Source organism: Ursus maritimus, unplaced genomic scaffold (genome assembly GCF_017311325.1).
Source record: "Ursus maritimus isolate PB19 unplaced genomic scaffold, ASM1731132v1 scaffold_2, whole genome shotgun sequence".
NCBI classification, from domain to species: Eukaryota; Metazoa; Chordata; class Mammalia; order Carnivora; family Ursidae; genus Ursus; species Ursus maritimus.
The window spans coordinates 75,466,520-75,489,777 of record NW_024424452.1 but is presented as its reverse complement, the minus strand read 5'-3'; the positions used below and the strand labels follow the sequence as shown (position 1 = coordinate 75,489,777).

At 37.8% G+C, this 23,258-nt stretch overlaps 1 protein-coding gene across 5 annotated transcripts in view; it reads right to left on the bottom strand.

Annotated features, from left to right (window-relative positions):
• FMO2 (flavin containing dimethylaniline monoxygenase 2) overlaps nt 1-22,639 on the bottom strand; it is a 28,593-nt gene extending 5,954 nt beyond the window's left edge. Inside the window, exons 1-6 of one of the 5 annotated variants that reach the window (XM_008696087.2) lie at nt 22,602-22,639; nt 18,969-19,106; nt 8,569-8,757; nt 5,119-5,281; nt 2,464-2,606; nt 1,928-2,127 (exon numbers count right to left, since the gene is read on the bottom strand). In XM_008696087.2, coding sequence (XP_008694309.1) covers nt 1,928-2,127; nt 2,464-2,606; nt 5,119-5,281; nt 8,569-8,757; nt 18,969-19,100 — 827 coding nt within the window. In that variant the 5' untranslated portion in view covers nt 19,101-19,106; nt 22,602-22,639. Of the gene's footprint in view, nt 1-1,891; nt 2,128-2,463; nt 2,607-5,118; nt 5,282-8,568; nt 8,758-18,968; nt 19,577-22,601 lie in introns of those variants that run through there. The other 4 variants (XM_008696073.2, XM_008696083.2, XM_008696064.2 and 1 more) reach the window with 4 other exon arrangements.
• Between the last annotated feature and the right edge of the window lie 619 nt (nt 22,640-23,258).

The window sequence follows — 23,258 nt, the reverse complement described above, 5'->3', positions numbered from 1 at the left end:
AATCTCTCCCCTCAACAAAGTAGAGAAACCTGTAGGTGATGTGGGTAAAAGACATTTCAGAAAAGGAGGCATCCCCAAGGGCTTAAACAACATACCAGTGCCTATGGTCAACCCCTGAATATTCCAGTCATTGTTACCCCATCGATGTCTTGATATTGTTTTATGATATCTACCTTTAATTATCTTGCTGGTCTATTTAATCTCTCTCTGATCATAAGTAAGAAAGGAAAATTTTGTTAAATCCCCTCTAGTTTTGAAACTTTTATTAAGAGATCAGCACAAAAACTAATGTATAAAATGAAGTCTGGGGATATTTGTTGATCCCAAATATCCATGGAGTCTCTGTATGATAAAGTGATAAAGTGATAAAGTCGGGTTGTATTTCTCGAGTTTCCCTTTTTGTAGATTAGAGAACCATGTTTTTTTTTTTTTTAAATTAGACAATACATGCCACATGTATCAGATCTCAGAACTGAGCAGTCACATGGCATTTGTTGAAAGTTCTTCTGTTTCTGTACTTTTTTTAAAGGGAAGGAGCCTATTATCAACTAAAGAAAAATAAACATTCATACTGTTTGCTTGTGTTTATAAGATCAGTGATATATAACTTTGAGCTCAGTAGAGATTTATTTTTTGGCAAAGAGATGGTGAGTATGTTCTCGAAAGCTGCTCATGGGAAGAAACCTTATGGTGTACAGAATTAGCAAAGCATGAGTTATCACATGGAGAATTTGGGACACATTTCCCACCACACCCCTCTGAAAGGAAGGCCACGATCTCTTAAAGCAGCCTTTTCCAATACTGGACAGCTTTGGGCATTAAGAAATTCTTCCCATGATTCTAATTCTGTTTTCTAGAGCAGCTCATAATATTTTTTTTAATTTATTTTTTATTCATGTATAATTAACATAGAGTGTTATATTAGTTTCAAATGTATTATGTAATGATTCAAGAATTCTATGCATTTCTCAGTGCTCATCAAGATAAGTGTACTCTTAATTCCTTTTGTCTATTACATCTATCCCCCCACTCATCTCCTCTCTGGAACTACCAGTTTGTTCTCTGTATTCAAGAATCTGTTTTTTTTTGTTTCTTTTGTGTTTTAAGTTCCACACATGAGTCAAATCATATGGTATTTGTCTTTTTCTGACTGACTTATTTCACCTAGCATTATCCCCTCTAGGTCCATTCATGTTTTTGCAGATGAGAAGATTTCATTCTTTTAATGACTGAATAATCCAATTAAAAATGGGCAGAAGACCTGAAGAGATGTTTTTTTTCCAAAGAAAAGCTTATAGATGGCCAACAGACACATGAAAAGATGCTTAACATCATTAATCATCAGGGAAAGACAAATTAAATGCACAATGAGATATCCATTTTACACCTGTCAGAATGGCTAAAGCCAAAACATAAGAAATAACAATTGTTGGTGAGGATGTGGAGAAAAAGGAACCCTAATGCCCTGCTTGTGGGAATGCAAATTGGTCAGCCACTGTGGGAAACAATGTGCAGGTTCCTCAAAAAATTAAAAATAGAATTATATGACCCATTAGTTCCACTACTGGGTATTTGAAAAGACATATGCACCTCCATGTTCATTGCAGCATTATTTACAATAGTCAAACTATGGAAGCAACCTAATTTTCCATTGATGGATGGATACAAAAGAGGTGGTGTATATACACAATGGAATATTACTCAGCCATAAAAAAGTTCATAATATCTCTACTTCATCTTCTTAAGTATTTACTTTTTCAAAGGTATAGAGAACAAATTTGGAATTCAATGCCAGGGTGTCTATGATACTCATACTCTTAGGCTGTAGTTTGAAATACCACATTAGCAATTTGACTCTTTATAAAGAGGTGCCTCTGACAACCGTGCTTACCAATGAATATACCATTAAAAAGCAAAATAACTCTACTTGTTTTGAGGCTCAAGGCCATAATTTTCGTGGTTGAACCACTGGTTCATCTGCTGTTCCATCATCCATTTTCGAATCACTTGTGGCAGGACATTTCGGAGCATGGACCTAAACCGCGTATGGAACACCATGTCCCAGGGATAGCCATCTTCAGAGATACGGCCCATGACCCAGGAACCGTGTCTGGTGCTGATAAATACCTGGCAAGCAAAAAGGAATGCTGTTTAAATCAGAGCATTGTCCCTGCTGGAAGGAATCTACTGTGTAGTTGATATATTACATGTATGGCTCAGAGAAGTAAAAGACTGGGTCTGCATGACGTGGATGATTAGTGGCAGGGCTGGGAGGTAAACCTTGGCTTCCTGACTTACAGATTTTTTATGAAACCACACGGTAGTAACCAACCGACCAACCAACCCATCAACCAACCAACTAATTAATGATTAATGGAGCTTTGGTTATATGGTTGGGGTTTTCCAATATGCCCTTCCTCCTTTCTCTCCTCCACGGTACAAGATAAGTAGAGAGCATCATACCTGAGCAGCCTTCTTACTCAGCTCAACGGCAATATCTGAGGCCGAGTTTCCTAGTCCAATCACCAGGATATGTTTCCCTTCAAGTCCCTCTGGGTGCTTGTATTGGCGGCTATGGAAATACTGGCCTTTGAACCTCTCGATACCTTCAGGGGGAAGAGGAGACATGTCCATGAATTATGTCAATTTCAATAAAAGTGCACTGTCAGATTTTCTTTTCTGGAGTCAATTATTTGTTTTGCCTCCTCACTTCTTAGAGGAGTTACAATGGCAAGGCCGACTGGCAAACTCAAAGCATAAAGTATATGAGAGATGTTAGCTTATGCATATGGAACAGGACCAAAAGAGTTGATTTCAGAGGCTGCAGCTTACGTATTTATTAGAGAATAAACAAATGGTTTTGATGAATAGAGTAGAGTCAGATGCTGACTTCTGACTACCCATTATCTTATTTTGGACTGTACAGTAATACTTTAATATCACATAGCAAATGTATTCTTTTAATATGCTCATAAATATGTCTTTGAACATATTATGAAGTGCTATTATTGTGTTTGTGTAATAATTAGGATAATATTTATCATTCTTATTTTGCAAAAGCAAACAAAAACTAAAATAAACTAAAAACCAGGCACATAGAAATTGAAGAATGGTTTCCACATTGCAGTATAAGTCAGTAACTTACTGGATAAGCCATTTTGAAGACAAGGCTCTCTGTATCTTTCCCAGGAAAATATGACTTTGTTAAATACTTATCTTGGATGGTGGGTTTCTTGAAAGAACCTTTAGATCATTAGTTCTCAAAGTGTGGTCCTTTGACTAGCATTATTAGCTGGAACCTGGGAACTTGTTGGAAACGCAAAGCCTCCCCTTAATGATGCTATATCCACTGAGTTGGAAATGCCAGAGGTGGAGCCTTGCAAATTGTTTTTAAAAGCCCTTCAGGGGTGTCTGGGTGACTCAGCATTTAAGCGTCTGCCTTCGGCTCAGGTCATGATCCCAGGGTCCTGGGATTGAGCCCCGCATCAGGCTCCCTGCTTGGCGGGAAGCCTGCTTCCTCCTCTCACACTCCTTTGCTGTGTTCCCTCTCTTGCTGTGTCTCTTTGTCAAATAAATAAAGAAAATCTTTAAAAGCCCTTTAGGTGATTCTTTTTGAGAATCAATGCTTTAGGGTAGAAGATCTCACACTTAGCTGCATATTTTTTTTAAAAAGTTCTATTTATTTGAGAGAGAGCATGAGTGGGTGTGGTGCTTGGGGGAGGGGCAGAGGGAAAGGGAGCAAAATTCTCAAGCAGGCTCTGCACTGAGCATGGAGCCCCATTGGGGAGCAGGGGGTGGGGATGGGGCTCGAACTCATGACCCTGAGATCGTGACCTGAGCTGAAACCAAGAGTCAGAGGCTTAACCAACTGTGTCACCCAGGTGCCCCTCGCCTGGCTGCATATTAAAAGCACTTAAGTAACCCTTAATTGATCTAAGCCTACCCTATACTAATTGAACTTTGGAGGTCATAAGGATGTTAGAAGTTCCACAGATGGTTTGAATGTGAAGCCTGGACTATGAACCACTGTATTAGATGTTTCCCGAGGGCCTTCAGAAGGAAGTACGCTCTCTGAGGGAAGGACCTGGGAGGTACCACGACAGATGGCTGCGGGGTTCCATTGTCTGTACTCCTCTCCTTCACTCTCTTTGTGCCCATCACTGTCCTGTAGGAGCACTTGTTTCCAGCGAATCTCCTTAATAACCCTGTCTGAAGGCACGACTCTGAGGAAAAGTCTCCAAGGACAGGACATAAAAAAAGTCACAGTGTTTGGCAGGATAGATAAAGGCCAAGGTAGGCACATGGCTCTAAGGGCCTCTCCAACAGAGAACCAACTTGGGTGAAAATTCTCTGAAATTCTGGGGAAGACTTATTGACTTTGGAGGAAGTTGCTAAAGTCCTTGTGTCATGAAGACCCAAAGAGGCCAATAGAAACAAAGATGGTATGTGGAGGCTTTCATCTTTCTAGCTCTATTCAGATCTTAATATTACGCCCAATATGGCAGTAGCTAATTCTGCTTGTCAATCCAACCTCCATATAAAATACCTGGACACTGTAGGGGAGCAAAATCTGTCACCTCAAAATGTGTCTCCTTGGCATGTGGATTATTTTAGGCTAATAATTTTTAAGAAACAGAAGGCTTAGAAAAACATTTGACTTCCCTCCCCAACTGCCTAATAGAATTTGGATAGAGGACCTGCTCCAGGAAGGGAGCTGTCACCAAAAATAATTATAGTATAATATGAACTAGGTGAGGTGTCTGTCTCTCAAGACATTCCTCTCTGTGTCCCACTGTTTCTGAGCAGCAAACAGTTTACCAAACATTTGTCCTTTTTCATGTTCCTGTGAATTGTTGTCCTTCCCCTTATGGTCCCCAGCTCCCACAGCCTTCTCTTTAGCTCAGAATGGTACATAAGCCACAATTGCCCGACTGCCTGTGGACCTCATATTCTTATGGAGTCTCTATATGCATAATCACATTTTATTTTTTCCCTATTAATCTGTCTCATGTCAATTTAACCCTTAAACTAAGCCCAAGGAATGTTGAAAGGTAAGGAAAAATTATTCCTCCCCAACGACACCCTCTCTGAAAAGCTGGGAATCCATGCAGGCCTCACCTGGAAATGACTCCAGTGGGATGTGAGGGAGGATGTGATGGCCACTGCAAACCATAACTGCATCAAAGACAGCACTTTGCTTCTTGTTGTTGCTCTCAGTAACAACCTCCCATTGGCCAGAGGATGAGAAATCCAAGCGTTTTTTCACACTGAGGACAGTTGTCTTGAATAAATAGAGAAGGCATCATTGAACATTACTCTGGCATAACAGAGGCTTCACACAGCACCCTGGGAGTGGGAATGGGTATAGCACAATGTGTGAATCCATTTAGGTTCCATTTGAATCCAGTTCAAACCACTTAAAGCAAAGATTGCTAAGTGTCCCCTTCTCATTCTTCTTGGGCAGGGAGCTACCAAGGATATGGTACTTGGTGCAAGACTCAGCCACGAGAACCAGTCTCTTAAGGACTGAATAAGGACTTGAGAGACAGACATAAAAGAAACACAAAGTCTGGGCAAGATATAGAACACATGTCCATCATTTAAATGATCACACAGTCAGTATTTATTAAGAGTCTTTTATGTGTCCAATTCTGTGCAGACTCTATATTAGAGAAGATATTTCATGGGAAGCACCTTGCATCATGTCTGGCACATTGTCAGCATCCTGTGAATGATAGTTGTTCATATTATTATTTTTCAAACAGAGTATATCATGTTAGCAATATAGTTCATGATCTCATTTGGATGAAATAATTTATGTTCATTAATTTTTTTATGTAGTTCAGTGTCTGGAAGTCTATGAATTTTTTAAAAAGTGTCCATAAAGGTTTTACGTCTTTGATACTTAAGAGACAATGTCGAGTGGAAGCAAAGTTTTTCTCACTTCTCTTGCTTATAAGTTTTTGAGTCCCATATACATGCTTTTCAATTTTCAGATATTTAAAAAAGTGCTGGGCTGGCAATTTTTGAAGCTGTTTCAATTAAAAACTATATAGAGACTATTAGCATAAAGCTTGCAAAGGACTATAAAATGTCTGGGCATTTTTGGCTGAGATTAAAGATTTCAGATTTGCAGTTTAGGGTAGTAGATTAGCTAAAGTTAACTATGGATTATTGCTATTCAAAATGTGGTTTGAGACCCAACATCTTCAGTATTCACTCATGAGTTATTAGAAATGCAACAGAGCCTTTTACAGCCTAACATCTTATGACTTATACCAACTTAGAGACCAATAATGGAAATGTGTCCCTAACCCCTCTCTAACCTACAGGAAACCCAACAGCAGTAATACAATAAATAAGAGAAATAGCTCTCTTGCAACTTTAACCTGATCTTTCAAAGAAAAGATAATAAAAAGTACATACCATAAAAGGGCAATATAGCTGTTAAATAAATTCATAGTCAAATGGACAAAGACCTATAAAAGCTTCTGGTATAAAAAAATTTGTTATTCATAGGATGGGTCCACCAGGAAATGGGTAATAGTTTTCTAATGTAGTACAATAGATACATTTTAATGGCATTTACAAATATAGATTTCCACCACAATCAGCTCTTGTAAATTAATATAATATGAACCTGGAATAAAACTGAAATTACTGAGAAAATGAGAAGTGTTACAAAAAAATTAGTTCACTGAAAGATCTACATGTGAGACAGGAATCCATCAAAATCTTAGAGGAGAACTCAGGCAATAATCTCTTTAACCTTGGCCACAGCAATTTCTTGCTAGACATGTCTCCAGAGGCAAGGGAAACAAAAGCAAAAATGAACTATTAGGACTTCATCAGAGTAAAAAGCTTTTGTACAGCAAAGGCAATAATCAACAAAACTAAACGGTAACCAATAGAATGGGAGAAGTTATTTGCAAATGACACAAAGGGCTAGTATCCAAAATCTATAAAGAACTTATCAAACTCAACACCCAAAACCCAAAAACTCCAGTCAAGAAATGGGCAGAAGACATGAACAGACATTTTTCCAAGAAGACACACAATGACCAATAGACACATGAAAAAATGCTCAACATCACTCATCATCAGGGAAATAAAAATCAAAACCACAGTGAGATACCACCTCACAGGGGTCAGAATGGCTAAAATTAACAACTCAGGAAACAACAGATGTTGGAGAGGATGTGGAGAAAGGGGAATCCTCTTACACTGTTGGTGGGAATGCAAGCTGGTGCAGCCACTCTGGAAAACAGTATGGAGTTTCCTCAAAAGTTAAAAATAGAACTACCCTATGACCCAGCAATTGCACTACTAGGTATTTACCCAAGGGATACAAACATAGTGATTTGAAGGAGCACATGCACCCCAATGTTTATAGCATCAGTGTCCACAATACCCAAACTGTGGAAAGAGCCCAGATGTCCATCGACAGATGAATGGATAAAGAAGATGTAGTTATGTACATATAATGGAATATTACTCAGCCATCAAAAAGAATGAAATCTTGCCTTTTGCACTGACATGGATGGAACTAGAGGGTATTATGCTAAGTGAAATAAATCAGTCCGAGAAAGACAAATACCATATGATTTCATTCATATGTGGAGTTTAAGAAACAAAACAGATGAACATTGAGGGAGGGAAGGAAAAATAAAATAAGATAAAAACAGAGAGGGAGGCAAACCATAAGAGACTCTTAACCATACGGAACAAACTGAAGGTTACTGGAGGGAAGGTGGGTAGGGATATGGGGTAATAGGGTGATGGGAATTAAGGAGGGCACTTGATGTAATGAGCACTGGGTGTTACATGCAACTGATGAATCACTAAATTCTACCCCTGGACTAAGTTGAAATTAAAAAAAGAAAATAAATTTATCTCACTAACAGTTATTTATTCAGAGATATAATTTAGTTTTATTAACTCAGCACAGTTACTAGTTTTTAGAGTGTAGGTTATTGATAAAAATTCAGCATGTTTAGTGAGAATATTGTTTTCTTCTTGTTGATTATTTGTTTTTGAGAGAGCATAGGAAAGGTAGTTCTAATTGTATTTCAAAATGATCTATCCCTCCTTATGTTGCTAGGAGTGCACCACGCCCCCTCCATACCAAAAATAGTTTCTATAGACTTATGAAATGAATGGAGGACTGTGAGCTTATTTAGTACATTTTTTTTCTCTTAGAAATTCCATTTCTACAGAGATGATCAGAAAATGAAATAGTAGTTTGATTTTTTTCTTCTGTCCTTTCAAGGGAAGTGAGGCTAGGAGTCTGCAGTGGTTTTAGATATTAGCTTAACTGCAGTTTCATCATCAATATCATCATTATTCAAACCCTTAGTTTTAACAGGTGATTTTCCTCTCCTGCTAATGTGTACGTAAACTATAACGTCACTATCTTTTAGGTCTTCTATCATGCTCTTCTCTTCCAGGAAAGAATTGGATTGGAATACTTTGTTTTATTCACAATTTCTTTCATTACCAGAGTAACTTCTCCATTTAAATGTGAGCTGAACCCATGTAGAGAAAACCATTCTCCCCAAAATATAATACCTGGAACTGAATATATTTTAGAAGATCGAACTTTCTGGCAAAAATCCTGAAATATTCCAGGAGCTTAGAATTGTGCAGGAAGTTTGGAAAGTCTTCAGGCATTGGGAAGTCACTGAAACAAGACATTTCTTTGCTGGTGTTGGTGATGACAGACTGATAGATACTCGCTCGGCCATCTTCAACATTTTCCTGAAGAATCAAATAAAAAAGAGTGATAATCATGTTGCATTTAAAACAGTCCCTTAGTGTTTTACACTTCTTCCAAATCTAACCCTTGGGAGATGTGATCCTCTTTCATTGTTGCAGAGCGATGGCAGTGTCTGGGTGATGGGGTACAGCATGTGTGCTCCATCATCCCATGAGACAGGGCCCAGCTGGGGCTCTCCAGTGTTGCTCACTGGAGGGACTATTACCATTGGTGGGATTGGGAGTGGGGACAATCCTCCTTTTGGCATATTGCAGGGTGTTTAGTGTCCCAGGTCTCTACCTATATAATGCCAGGCTTTGTGACAATTAGGCCCATTCTGAAAATCCCCCTGGGGAGGCTATACCCACCTTCCATCAGGAACCAATAAACTTTGGGACACTGGTCAGAAAACATAATGGAGAATTTCAATTAAAATGAATACTTCTGGGGTGCCTTGTTCGCTCAGTCAGTTAAGCGGCTGCCTTCGGTCATGATCTCAGGATCCTGGGATGGAGCCCTGCGTGGGGCGGGGGAGTTCCTGCTCAGCGGGGAGTCTGCTTCTCCTTCTGCCTCCTCCCCCCTGCTCATGCTTATGCTCTGTCTCTTTCCCTCTCAAGTAAATAAATAAAATCTTAAAAAAAAAAAAAAAAGAATACCTCTGGGGGCAGGTAGTTCTCACATCTTAATTGGAATGCCCCACCTTCATTTTATGCTTTATGCAAATCAACCTTCCTCAAGTGATAAAAGTGAACAGCATTAGTACCAATCAAATCTTAAACTTGAATATAAATGTTGGCGAGTATGCTTTGGTAAAACTGGAGGTAGCTCATAATACGGCTGAGTTTATAATTTCCTCTAAGCACTCTGCATTCAGATAACATTCTTTATGTTAAATTATATAACAGCCAAGTATGGTGATTCAAAATTTCTGAAATCAGCAGGTTATCAAAGAGGCTTGCATAAGAAAATTTAAATAACGTCACCCAAGAAGTCCTCAATAAATGCTTCTGAGCAATTTGAGGCTTGTGTTTGAAAATTAGAATACCATGATTTATTCATCCAGAGTTCAGGGTCATTGTATCCTTGTGTAAGAGAGGGAAACCCCTTCAAATTCTAACGCAAACTCCCTTAGCATTCAAACACTTAAACAGCTAACACCACACTGAACTCTAATCACCTAGAAAGCTTGCTGACCCTCATCTCAAAGACTTAAAAAAGAGTAAACCGTGGGATCTCCCCCTCTTCTATCAGCAAAGCTTTTTATATGCATTGGATCCCACTGTGTCCGAAGTTCAGGATTTTTAGTACCGATATGAGTTACCAAAGCTAAAACAATGTTGTGCTCAGATTATGTCATTTAAGAGCGGTATGTAGAGTACGTGCTAAATAAGTCTTTGTTTATAAGGATTCTCCTGAAACTGTAACATCTGTATCATCTGAGCCTTGATTCTGGACTAGTAAAGTTAAATGCATAGTTCCTGTTCACGCTCACAAACGCATTTGGCTCGTGGCCTATGGTAGGCAGAATGAATGGATGAGTGATGAATGAATGAAAAGAGAGATAGAAGGAATGTGTAAGGGAGGAGATTGCAATTGATAATACTAGAGTCATACTGATATGTAAGCTAATTCTGGATGTTTCAACAAGGTCAAATACAATGTCCTTGGTAAGACTAAGTGTCTGACTTTCCAATCCAACCAAACTCTCAAACTTGGAAATACAGTTGACCCTTGAACAAGATGGTTTTGAACTGCGTGGGTCCACTTATACTCGGGTGTTTTACAGTACTTAGGATTTTCTAATAACAGTTCTTTTCTCTAGCTTGCTTTAGTGTAAGAATACAGTGTATAATACATATAACATACAAGGTATGTGTTAATTGACTATTTATGTTATGGGTAGGGCTTCTGGTCAATAGTAGGCTCTTAGTAGTTATGTTCTGGGGGAGCCAAAAGTTATATGTAGATTTTCAACTGTGTGGGGGTCAGCACCCCAACCCCTGTGATGTCCAAGGATCATCTGTGTTTCATGAGGCAAAGAAATACTAATTTTTTTCTCAAGACCAGTTAATTTTGTAAGTAGTACGGAGCAGGGTTAAACATGAGAGCCCTGGAGTCAGACGGGATTGATATCCTGATTCTACCACTTTTAATGGCTTTATGGCCATGGGCAAGTCACTCCAATCAATTTCCTCAGTTTCTCCTGTAAAGTGGGGTTCATTAATAATTACAACATTGAACAATTGTTATCAGGCTGAGATCAGATAAGGTGCTTAGCACAAAGCCTGACTTAAGTGCCCAACACATGCTTGCCTCTGTCGCTAGGATTATAGGTCATGAGGGTTAATCTTATGGAATCAGTCATAGATTTGAAAAAGCTACACTAAGTGGCTCAGTGTCTGACTCTTTTTTTTTTTTTTTTCGTTTAGTGTCTGAATCTTGATTTCAGCTCAGATCTTGATCTCAGGGTCTTGAGTTCAAACATTGCCTTGAGCTCCACACCCAGCATGGAGCTGACTTAAAAAAAAAAAATCTATCTATCATCTATCTATCTATCTATCTATCTATCTATCTATCTATCATCTATCTATCTCTATGTATATATATAAAAGCAGTGCCCAAAAATGATATTTAAGCACACATACTGATAAATAGTCTGAATTTCCTAGCAGACAGAATATACTGCAATTTAACTGTTTAAAATAAATGATCATATGATAAAGTATTTTCCTAATATGGAATTTTCTGAATGTCAGAAGACTATATAGCAAAATCAAATTAGCTCAGACAGCACTGCTTTAGAATTTATGACCTTTTGATCAAAGGTTGAACTGAAGTTTATCGTTGACTATGAAAATAAAAAGGTTGTAAAGACTAATCTAAGTTTAAGAAAGATTATAAGGGTAATATTTAATCTACCAGAGAGAGCAAGCTTATATAGTGAAAATAGATCAACTTAATACAAATGTGAATTATAAAAACTTTCAAATTAGTCATTTTCATTGTGAAGAATTATTATATTGACCTCTACCAATCAATATTTTGTTCCCATGGCTACTCTAAGCAGTTGGAAATAATAAAATTGCATTTCTTTAAAAATATTCTATCATTCCAAATTTTCACTCTTTCTGCTCCATTGCTTGAAATGAGTAAGACTGAAACAATTTTTATGTTCTTGTCCTACAGTCTGGGACAAAATTTTGGATCCTAAATGCAATTCAGTGGACTAGTTGCATTATAAGAATTCAGGGGAGCTCTGAAAAAATATAAAGTGCAAGTAGGTCTGGTTTGGACTCAGCCATCTGTATTTTAGAAGTGCTTCCCTGCTGATTTTTACGCACACGAACACAGGGAACCAACATGTTCATTAGACCGTCACTGCATTCTGCTCTCTCTCCATTAGGCTGGTATCTCTCTAGATCTCTGGCTTGGATCCCCAATTAAACTCACTGACCCCAGTATTGCCCACTTTCTTTACTGCTCAGGGTAAAGAGTATACCCCTTGGCATGGGACACACATTTCTTATGATGAGACGCTGGCTATCTTCTCTAGCCTCATCAGTTACCACTCACGAGCCTACATCCTTCAGTCTAGCTGTATCACGTGACTAACTTCTCTAAGCGTGTCAGGTTTCTCAAGATTCTGTACTTTTGCACATGCCACTCTCTCTGCCTAGAACACTCTTTCTCCATATTCACATGCCTAATCTCTGTTTATTGTCAAGACAAATGAAATCATCACACCCTCTAGGAAGCTTGCCCTATTCTGTATGACCTGAGATTCTGTGCTTTTCATAACACTCATAAAATTGCTCTGATATGGATTTTCTTTATTATTTCACCTCCTGAACTAGAAGCCCTGAAACTACAGGGGCTGTTCTGCATTTTTAGTACTATGAAATTTAGTAACAGAAAACCTCACTAAAATGGAGTTGGGAGGTTTTGGCCCCAACACTTCCAGTCAGTTGCAGACGCAGCAGGAAGAGATGGACTTATCTTGCACATGGATACTACTCTCCTCTTCCATCTGGAGGAAGAGATGCTTTCTTCATCCCCCTTCTCAGCCAATGAGAAGCCCCCATACCTCAAACTCCCAGTTTACTCCAATGGACTTTTAGTTTATAACAATCTTCCCAACTTACCCCTTTTCTCCTTAAAAAAAAAAATCTCTTTACCTTGTTCCCTGGATTTTTTTTATGGTTTTGCCATAGCTTGTTTGTCCCATATGGCAATTCTCTTTTATTCCTGAGCAAACCCATCTTTTGTTGGTAAAATAACAGGCAGTTTTTATTTTTAAGGTTAACAGTACCTAGTATATGCCAGGGATATTGTACAAAATCACTTAATATGTTGAAAGAATGAGAGAATATGTAATGTTAAGAAGCAATTTTTCATTCCTGCAAATAGGGCTTAACGATACTAAAATGGACATTCAGTAGCATAGTGGGAATAAGTAAATGTTTTGCTAGTAGTATGCTATAAACTTCTTTCTCTCCTTTGCACACAAACGTTACTTTTTAAAAAATATTATGGCAAGTTAACCAATGTACATCTTAAACTACTGGTGAACAGGCTTAATTAAGGACCATGCATAGTATTTTATATTTCATTGCTTGAAGAGTTACAAATATCTAACATCTTAAATTCGGTTCCATTAAATGGCCAGCAAGGTACAAAAACCCAAGTTATATTGAATTTGCTGTGATAGATTCTTGGGATAAATTTACCTAAGGGGATGCCTGAAAGTAAAACAAGGGAAAGGCGGTTATCTCTTCTGGAGAGCAAATGGTTGTTTGTTCTGAAACAGTGAAGAGGAGCAGAATTTGCCACCCGAGAATATGCCCTTTTGGCATGGGGATTACTTTAAATTGGTTATTTTTAAGAAACAGCAGACACAGGGGAAATTCTGAAAACTGAGTAGAAGTTACCCTTCTGTAAGAGATAATTTACATGTAGAAGGGAAATCTCCACTTGTAAGGATGTCTCCCTTGAGGTACCAGGATGAAGGGGATGAGTCAATATCTAGAAACTCTTACCAAAGGAGAAGGCAATGACTTAAATCTGCACAATAACCTTACCCTTACTTACTGCTTTTCCTGGTCACCTTCTGTAACTGACTCCCCACCCTCAACATCTTCTCTTGTCTTTAGCTGAAAATGGCGTCTAAGGTGATGGACACTTCAGGGAGTTGCTCAGTTTTCCTGGGTCTCTCCCATGTACAGAAGAGATATCCATGTTATTAAAAGTTTGTTTCTTTTCCTTCTGTTACTTTGTCTTATATCAATTTGATTATTAGACCAGACAAAGAAACTGAAGAAGGGAAGAAGAGAAAAATTTTCTTTTTTTTTTTTTTTAAAGATTTTATTTATTTATTTGACAGAGACAGACAGCCAGCGAGAGAGGGAACACAAGCAGGGGGAGTGGGAGAGGAAGAAGCAGGCTCATAGCAGAGGAGCCTGATGTGGGGCTCGATCCCAGAACGCTGGGATCACGCCCTGAGCCGAAGGCAGACGCTTAACCGCTGTGCCACCCAGGCGCCCCAGAGAAAAATTTTCTGCCCCTACACTAGTCCTGTATAATGTTGAACTTTAAGGGAACAGAAGGTGCTGAAACAAAAGAGAGACGACCGTGAGCCACGGGAAAGCTAGACAGGAGTCCATGTTCAGGTCAGTGCAGAGACGGTGTCACGTGGGAAGTTCCATTTGGTGATACTCCAGGTGTCTGTTTCACATTTTTATCTTCCTATTTTCAACATTTAAGTCAATAACATTGATGGAGACAAATACAGGTGATCGAATTTGTACCCAAAGCATAGAATTGAAAGAATTGAAATAGAATGGACAGACCTGAAATTTCAAATAAACATTTCTTGACCAAGGATAAAACCAACTAAATACTGTTTAACATTCACAAATGTGATTTCCTATAAAGAGGATTAAAAATCCAGTTTTACAAGGATAGAATAATAGTGACCTGGATCATCAGTGGTTCAAATAAAAAAGATCCAGAACTTTTAATTGATCCTAAACTCAGTATAAATGATTGGAGTTATGTGAGACAAAGCATGATGGAGAACCTATGTATGCTTAATCTCAATATTGTGGCTAGTTCTAAGACCTATCAACTATCATTTATTAGTCACTATGAGTAAGCCACTTACCTTGGTTTTCTTATACTTATGCTGAAATTAATAGTAAATAATGTAAGAGAGTATTGTGAGTATAAAATGAGATAATTCATGTAAAAATAATATGAATGATAGTTTTAATTTTGCAAATGCAGAAAAAGCTAATGCAACATTCAATTTGTTTTAGTAAAGTTTGACCATCTAGGCCAAGTGAATTGTTAGACCAATTGATTATAAATTCTTTGAGGGCAGTAATTGTGTCTGATTCATTCCCCATTGTCTGAAGCAATGCCAAGAACCTCTTTGGTTCTGAAAAATACGTATATTATAAAAATAAGTTGGTTTGGAATATTGGATCTTGTGGGAGTCACATTTTAAGAGAGAAAGTGAAATTTCAGATTGAATCTAGAGGAAGGAAATCAAGATGGAGAGACATTTAGAGACTATTATAGGAAGATTAATTAAAATAATTGAGTAAATGTAGCTAGGAAAAGATATATTTATATCCAGATGTAAAAATCAAACAAAAAATCAATGTATATCAGTAACTTGCCTGTGAACCCAGGTGTCAGGAACAATGAAAAAGGCAGAGAAGTTTAGTGGCTAAAGGAAGATCACGCTTTCCTCTCTTAACACCTCAGTAAGATCATCCACTACGCGGGCTCAGGAATCGTACAGACCTTCATTTTTGTGCTTTCCCACCACCTGTGTTCCCCTGGACAAGTTCATTCCAAATCTCAGCTTCCTCTTCATGTGTCCATGAGGATGACCGTAACTACTGAAGGTTCAGGGCAGGCCCCTCCTCACCAACATGCCACTTCGGCATGTGGATTATTTCGAGCTGAAGCACTTGAGACCCTATGGGCTCAAAAGAAACGTTTGTACTCCCTTAACCACACAGAAGAATCTAAATTGGGGGTATTTCCCAGAGTAAGTGTTATTAACAGAGATGAATTTTGTCGAGTGACCCATCTGAATGGTAGGGCAAGTATCTAATTACCAAGTGTTTCCTCTTCTTATGGCCCTGTGAAGTGCATTCCTTCCCTCTGAAGTCCCATAGCCCCCTTCTCCTTAGTTCAGAATCACACACGTACCTCATTTTGCCTGTCTTTGGAATTCACACGTCTATGTGGATTCCCTGTGCGTACACATACTAAATTTGATTTTCTCCTGTTAATCTGTCTTAGGTTAATTTGACTCTTAGTCCAGCTGGAAGGACTTTTGAGGGGGCAGGAGTTCTTGCTCCCCGACACTACTTTTTAGGAGTATTGTGAAGAAGAAAGAAGATGATGCATGGCAAGTATTTTTCCATTGCTGGAAAAATGCTAAAAATATGTTAATTACCCACCTGCCCATGTTTCAAAGCTGCCACTAGGTGCTGCTGGAGAACCTTTTGGAAGAACTCAGCACTCGGAGCTGGGCATGGGGCAAGGATTTTTAAATTTTGTTTTAACTTGTTGGCACTAAATAGGTTAAGTGACCTTAGAAGGTTGTGTGTAAATATAGACATTAAAGGATGACCTATTTTCAAAATTGATTCTGGATGGTAGAGTAGTGAAGAGGCAAAGCTTCCCAGGGGAGTGGGCATGGTGGCTCCCAGCGGCCTTTTCAGGACCTTCTCCCTTTGGCAACCCAGGCTGTTGGTAATCAAGACCTTCACATGGCTCCACTGGCCACCTGCGAAATTTTGCATCCTGTATGTTCCACATCGCAGGGAGATTATCTGTCTTGTTTGGGTTGAGAAAATTGTATGTTTATTATATACAGTTTTGAGAGGTTTGAAATGTGATACTGTTACAGGTTTCAGGAAATTATATACTTAAGCTTTTTATATCTAGTAAGATTTAATTAATTCAAATTGTAATCTAACTTCTCTTTTCTAACCCACAGGAAGGTGTCTCTAATTCTGAAATATTAGACACTGGGAACTGGGAATAGGATTGTAGGAAAAATATTTCAGGGTAGAAAGAAATCTTCCTGGAATTCATCAAATCATATTTTTAACAGACCATTCAACATAACTCTCACCTCTTCTGTTGCCAAGTTGATGATAATCAAGTAAGGGGCATTTGGCTTGTTGATATTAAGTCCCAAATCAGGTAATAAAACAGTGACAAATTTATTATTCAATATTAATTTGTTATAACTTCACATTTCTTCCTTGGGTTAAAAAATCTACCTGGGGGGAAATAACCCCAATGGAATCTGTCTGTGAACCTAGAGTGAACAACAACAAAGAATACATCTTTGGTTAAGACAGGGATGATCACCTCATTATATTACCCTCTCCGGAAAAGCTACAGTGTTTCCAATGATCAGTTGTTAGTAAGCAATGAATGTGCTTCAAGCTGTTTTTCTTGTTTCCTCTCTGCAAGTTACCTGTCCTGTATAAGGATCAACATCTCCATCATTAGTTCTGACTGTGTTTGTGTAGTTGAATGAATAGATTTTTTATTCGGTCTTTGTGCAATTTGTTTGCCAAACTTGTCTCATCGTAGGATTCATTTGGGACTCCTGTTAAAAATAGATTCCTCTCCTCAGAAGATTTTGATTCAGTAAGTCTGGTCTGGTGTTAAGTATTTTTTTTTAAATTAATTAATTAATTTGGTGTTAAGTATCTTTAAAAAACCCTCTGGGTGTGTCTTATGGTCATATACATTTGAGAAACCTAAGGTTTAAAAAACCTGTTTTGGCATAAAATTCAGTTCAAACTCGCAAAGCACATGTCCTTCCCCCTAATTGGTCGGCTTGTACGTAGAGCCCTTTGGATGGTCTCTGCTGATGTCAGAATCTGCTTTTAGCATATTCAAACCTTTTGCTTTTGTCTAGAGTGTTCTCCCCTGTTCGATCCCTCACTTAGATGAATCTGATACACAATCCTAAAGTTATAGCTCTGGAGATCTGGGCTGGAACTTTCGTTTAAACTTTTTGAGCAAAAATGCAAGTTGGGTATGGTTATCAGTAGGGGGTGAGCTGTTCAGAAGTCACAGAGACCTGGGTTTGAATGCCAATTCCTCTAGTTGTGTGACCATGATCAAGTTACTTAACTTCCCTCAGTTTCTGTTTGCTTGTCTATAAAATATAAATATGGTTATTGTAACTAACATTTATTGCATTCTAAGTTTTTTACATGAATTATCTCCCTTAATCTTCAAAACAGCACTGTGAAATAATTGTACCGTTCTATTATTTTCCCGGTTACGCTTAGAAGACTAAGACACAGGGGTGTAGATAAGTTAGCCCAAGACCTCACATTGAGAGAGTGGCAAGCTAGTACTTAAAAGAGTGTGGGAAAGAATAATTATGAATCTATACAGCTGTCTATCTACACATCTTTCTAATTTTTATGCAAAATCTGATGAATGGATAGCATTATCAATATTTAGATTTGGCTAACAGAATGAATTGAATGAATGTATCTAATAATATCTTTTTATTTTATTTTTCTTAATGATTTACTTATTTATCTGAGAGAGAGCACAAGCAGGAAGGGCAGAGGAAGAGAGAATCTCAAGCAGACCCCACACTGAGTGTGGAGCCCGACATGGGGCTTCATCTCAGAGCCCTGAAATCACAACTCGAGCTGAAACAGAGTTGGACACAACGGACTGCACACAGGCACCCCAATAATATCTTCAAAGAGTTTCCCAGCAGTTACCCTAGAGGGTCATCAATAAAACTAAGCAAACAAACATGGTTTATTTGTCAAAGAAAAATGAAGTCAGTAGTAATAAAAATACACTCTCTGAAAAAGCATCTGCTCAGTGATGGGAATAGAAGTGGCATCTTGAAAGGAATTCCTGGCACTTCTGCTTTGTAATGTGTTCTCCAATATTAGTATTTTGCTTTGAGAATCACAAGAATGTGGGCTGCAAGACACTTGCAGGATCCATAAGAAAAAGTCCTTTGCATGCCCGGGTTGGCGATCTGGGTTAGGATAGTAATGATCTGGGAGAGATGACAGCCTATTTCTTTAGTTCCTGTAGGGCTGCATGAGATAAGTCTGATCAAAGTTGCTTAAGAAATCCCCCAGTAAGGCCCATCTGTAGGCACAATCTGTTCAAGAAACAGGAAGATCTTACTTACTTTGAACCTCCACAGCCCTCCAATATCTTCTGTCCGCTCAAAGCAAGTGGGCTCCAGTCCCTCATCCACACAGCACTTCAGAGAGACCAGGCCACTGACCCCAGCTCCGATCACCGCCACCTTCTTTGCCATGGTCTTCTGTCAAGGAGTCGATCAATCAATACTGCTTCACTGGGACAAGAGGCAGGAAAGCCCTCACGGTGTGGTCAGTAATCAGCTTGAAGCACCGTAGCAGTGGCAATATGAGAAGCAGCACTAACTTAATAAAACACCTCACTAGTCAAGTCACAGACTCCTCATCCCTTTCCTTGGAAGAGGCCAAGTTGTTTCACGGACTTGGCTGCAGACTTTGTTTATGTTGTCTTGGTTTAGCATTTAAAACCAGCCCATTTAACAATGCCAAACCCTTTAATAACATAGTGTCAAATGAGCCACATCTCATCGCATTTTTTTGGAGTGCTGAGCTTTTCCTTTTCAGCTGCTATCCCCGGCTATTATCCTTACCTTCCTTTTGCCTTTTCGTGCTGTCCCTTTGACACAATAGTTTTCTCTGTTGGGTGTGGGCTTGGAAGCAGTAAGAAGTGCTTTAAACGTTGGAGGAGGCTGCGAGAAATGGGAGGAGCTTCCCACTCCTTCCGCATTTTGCAACCTGAAACTCCCGGGCCTTGCTTAGGAGCTCTGAAATTAAGCAAGAGGCTTATATTCTGGGGTCCCGGGTAATGATCTTTACAGTAAAACCATTATACACTCACACACATCCTACACATAGTATAAAAAACCTTTTTATAACAGATGTGACCAATGTTCATCAACAAAGCTGCAAATATGAATAAATATAAAGAAGTTAAAATTATCCCCAACCCCACTGTACAGAGATAATTATAACCAATATGGACATTTTGGTATATCTTTCCAGATATTTGTATATACACATATTCACACCTGAACAGAAATGGAATGACACTTAAGGGTGCCAAATGACTAACTTATTTTTCATAATTAAAACTTTTTAAAAATTTTGGATAACTTCCTTTTGCTTACAACCTCAGTTATTAGCACTAACATTAATTAAGAAGCCTAAATCAAGGGGCTGGAAAACCTTTGTGTACCTTGGATATTGTCTAAATGGTGAAGATAAAGGACTCTGTTCTTCAACAAGACCAGTGGGTCTAAGGACCCTGAGATTTTTTTTTAACATAAATTCATTCAACAAATATTTATTGAACATGTCCTAGGTATCAGACGTTTTCTAAATGCTACAGACACAGCAATGAACAAAAAGAGATAATACTCCCTGCCCTCATCAGCTTGCTTTCTGATGGAGGGAGTCAGACAAGCAGTTAATAAAACAAAATAAACAAGTAGAGTAGCCGTGGTAGGTGTTCAGGAGGAAAAAATAAAATCTTTTTTTTTAAAAAAAAAAGGATCATAGGTATTATCATCCATCCTTGTTTTATGGATATGGGAACAGGCTTGGCTGGGCTACTAGGAAGTTTAAGAATAACCAGGATGATAAAATGAGCATAAAACCTTGTCACATAAGGAGCCACCGAAGAAACTTTTGATGTTTAGCCTAGAGAATATATGTACATGATAACAGTCTTCAAAAGGCTGTTATATGGAAATGTTTGTGTAAGTTTATTTTGGGTGGACATAAAAGTCTGTCTAGGACCAACTATGTGAATATTACAGAAAAGGTGAGTTTGTTTCAATATAAGGAAGAACTTCTGGCTAATAACGGTTTATAAATATGGAATAGACTGTTTTGTAAAGTAGTGAATTCCCTATCACTGTAAGTATTCAAACAGAAGTTAGATAACAGTTGTTATAGGATAATAGGAGGATTCACCCAGGCAAGGTATGATACTGAAATAAAGTGATCATTAAGTATAACATTCTAGTGTCTGAAACCTGAGATTTTATCTTTATCAGTTGCAATTCTATTATAGCTATGAAGTTGCTGAAAAAACTTTAGATTGGACTTGCAATTATACTTGAAACTGTTGGCACTATTCACCCATCTATGTGATATGGGCCCTGCAGTCACTTCCCTGAGCCGTTTCTGGAAGTGTCTAAGCTCCCTTAATTATGGCTACTCCTGTAAGAACAATGTATATATCAACTGTGGTATCTCTTACTCCTTCAATTTTAACATTCTATTATTTGTTTCAAAAGAAAATTTTTTCTTAAGACCATATCTCTTAAACAACACAGTAAGCCACCCAGACCTAACAGACATGTATAAAACACTCCATCCAACGAAAAGAGCATAAATGCTCTTCCCAAGTGTACATGGGACATTTTCCAGAATAGAATATATGTTAGGCATACATTAAGTTTCAATAGATTTAAGAAGATAGATATGATACAAAATATTTTCTCTAACCACAATAGGGTGAATTTAGAAATCAATAACATAGATAAAACTGAAAAATTCACAAAATTATGGAAATCAACACACTTTAAACAACCAATGGCTCAAAGAAGAAATCACAAGGGAAATTAGAAAATACTTAGAGACAAATGAAAATAAAAACAACATACCAAAACTTAAGAGACACAACAAAGTGGCGTTAAGGGGGAAATTTATAGCCGTCGATGCTCACATTAAAAAATGAGAAAGATCTCAAATCAACAACCTCACTTTATAACTTAAGGGAGTAGAAAAGAGAAGAAACTAAACCCAGCCAGCAGAAGGAAGGAAATAATAAAGATTAGAGCAGAGATAAAGGAAATATATATGAAATAAGAGAATAAAAACAATAGAGAAAATCAATGAAAACAAAAGTTGGTTCTTTGAGAAGATCAACAAAATTGACAGACATTTAGCTCGATCGACTAAGAGAGAAAACAAAAGACAAGAAGGGAGAAGAATCAAATTACTAAAATTAGAAATGAAACTGAGGCATTACTAAATATTCTACTGAAATAAGAAAAACTGTAAGATAGTACTATGAACAATTGTGTCGAAAAAAATTGGATAACCTAGATGAAATGGACACATTCCCAGAAACAAAAAGCTACCAAGACTAAATCACAAAGAAATAGACAATCTAAATAGATTAATAACTGGTAAAGAGATTGAATCAGAAATTGAAAATGTCCTGACAAAGAAAAGCCTAGGACTTGATGGCTTCACTGGTGAATTCTACCAACCACTTAAAGAATGAATCCAATCCTTCTCCAACTTTCCCAAGAAACTGAAGAGGAGGGAACACTTCATAGCTCATTCTATGAGGTCAGAATTACCCTGATACCAAAGCCAGACAAAGACACTACAAAAAAAGAAAACTACAGAACAGTATCTTTTATGAACATTGATGCAAAAATCCTCAATAAAATACTAGCAAACAGAATTCAGCAGCATATTAAAAGGATTATACTCCATGATGGGATTTATTCCCAAAATGCAAGTATGGTACAACATATGCAAATTGATCAGTGTAATAGATCACATAAAAAAAAACGAAGGAAAGAAAACATATGATCATCTCAGTTGATGCAGAAAAAAATATTTGACAAAATTCCACACACTTTCATGACAAAAACACTCAAAAACATAGGAACAAAAGGAAACTATCTCCACATGATAAAAGCCATATATGAAAAACCTGTAGCAAACATAATACTCACCTGTGGAAGACCAAAAGTTTTTCTTCTAAGATCAGGAACAAGGCAAGGATGCCTGTTTTCATTACTTCTATTTAACATAGTACTGGAAGTTCTAGCCTGGGCAATTAGTCAAGAAAAGGAAAAAAAAAGACATCTGAATAGGAAAGAAGTAAAATTATTTCTGTTTGTAGATGATATGATCTTACATAAAAAAAATCCTAGAGAGTCAACAAAGAAGCTGTTAGAACTGATAAATGAATTCAGGAAGTAGCAGGATACAAAGTCAACACACAAAAATCAGTTGCACTTCCATGAGCCATCTGGAAAGGAAATGACAAAAACAATTTCATTTATAATAGCATCGAAAATAATAAAATACTTACAAATTAACCAAGGAGATGAAAAACTTCTACAATGAAAACTATAAAACATTGCTAAAAGAAATTAAAGAGGACATAAATGGAAACAAATCCCATGTTCATGGATTGGGAGGATTTAGATTGTTAAATTCCAATATTACCAAAGCAATATTGCAGATTCACTGCAATTCCTATCAAAATCCCAATAAACATTTTTTGCAGAAATAGAAAACCCATATTCCATATTGCATATTCATACGGAATATTCAAGGGACCCTGAGTAGCCAAAACAATCTTGAAAAAGAATAAAACTGGAGGA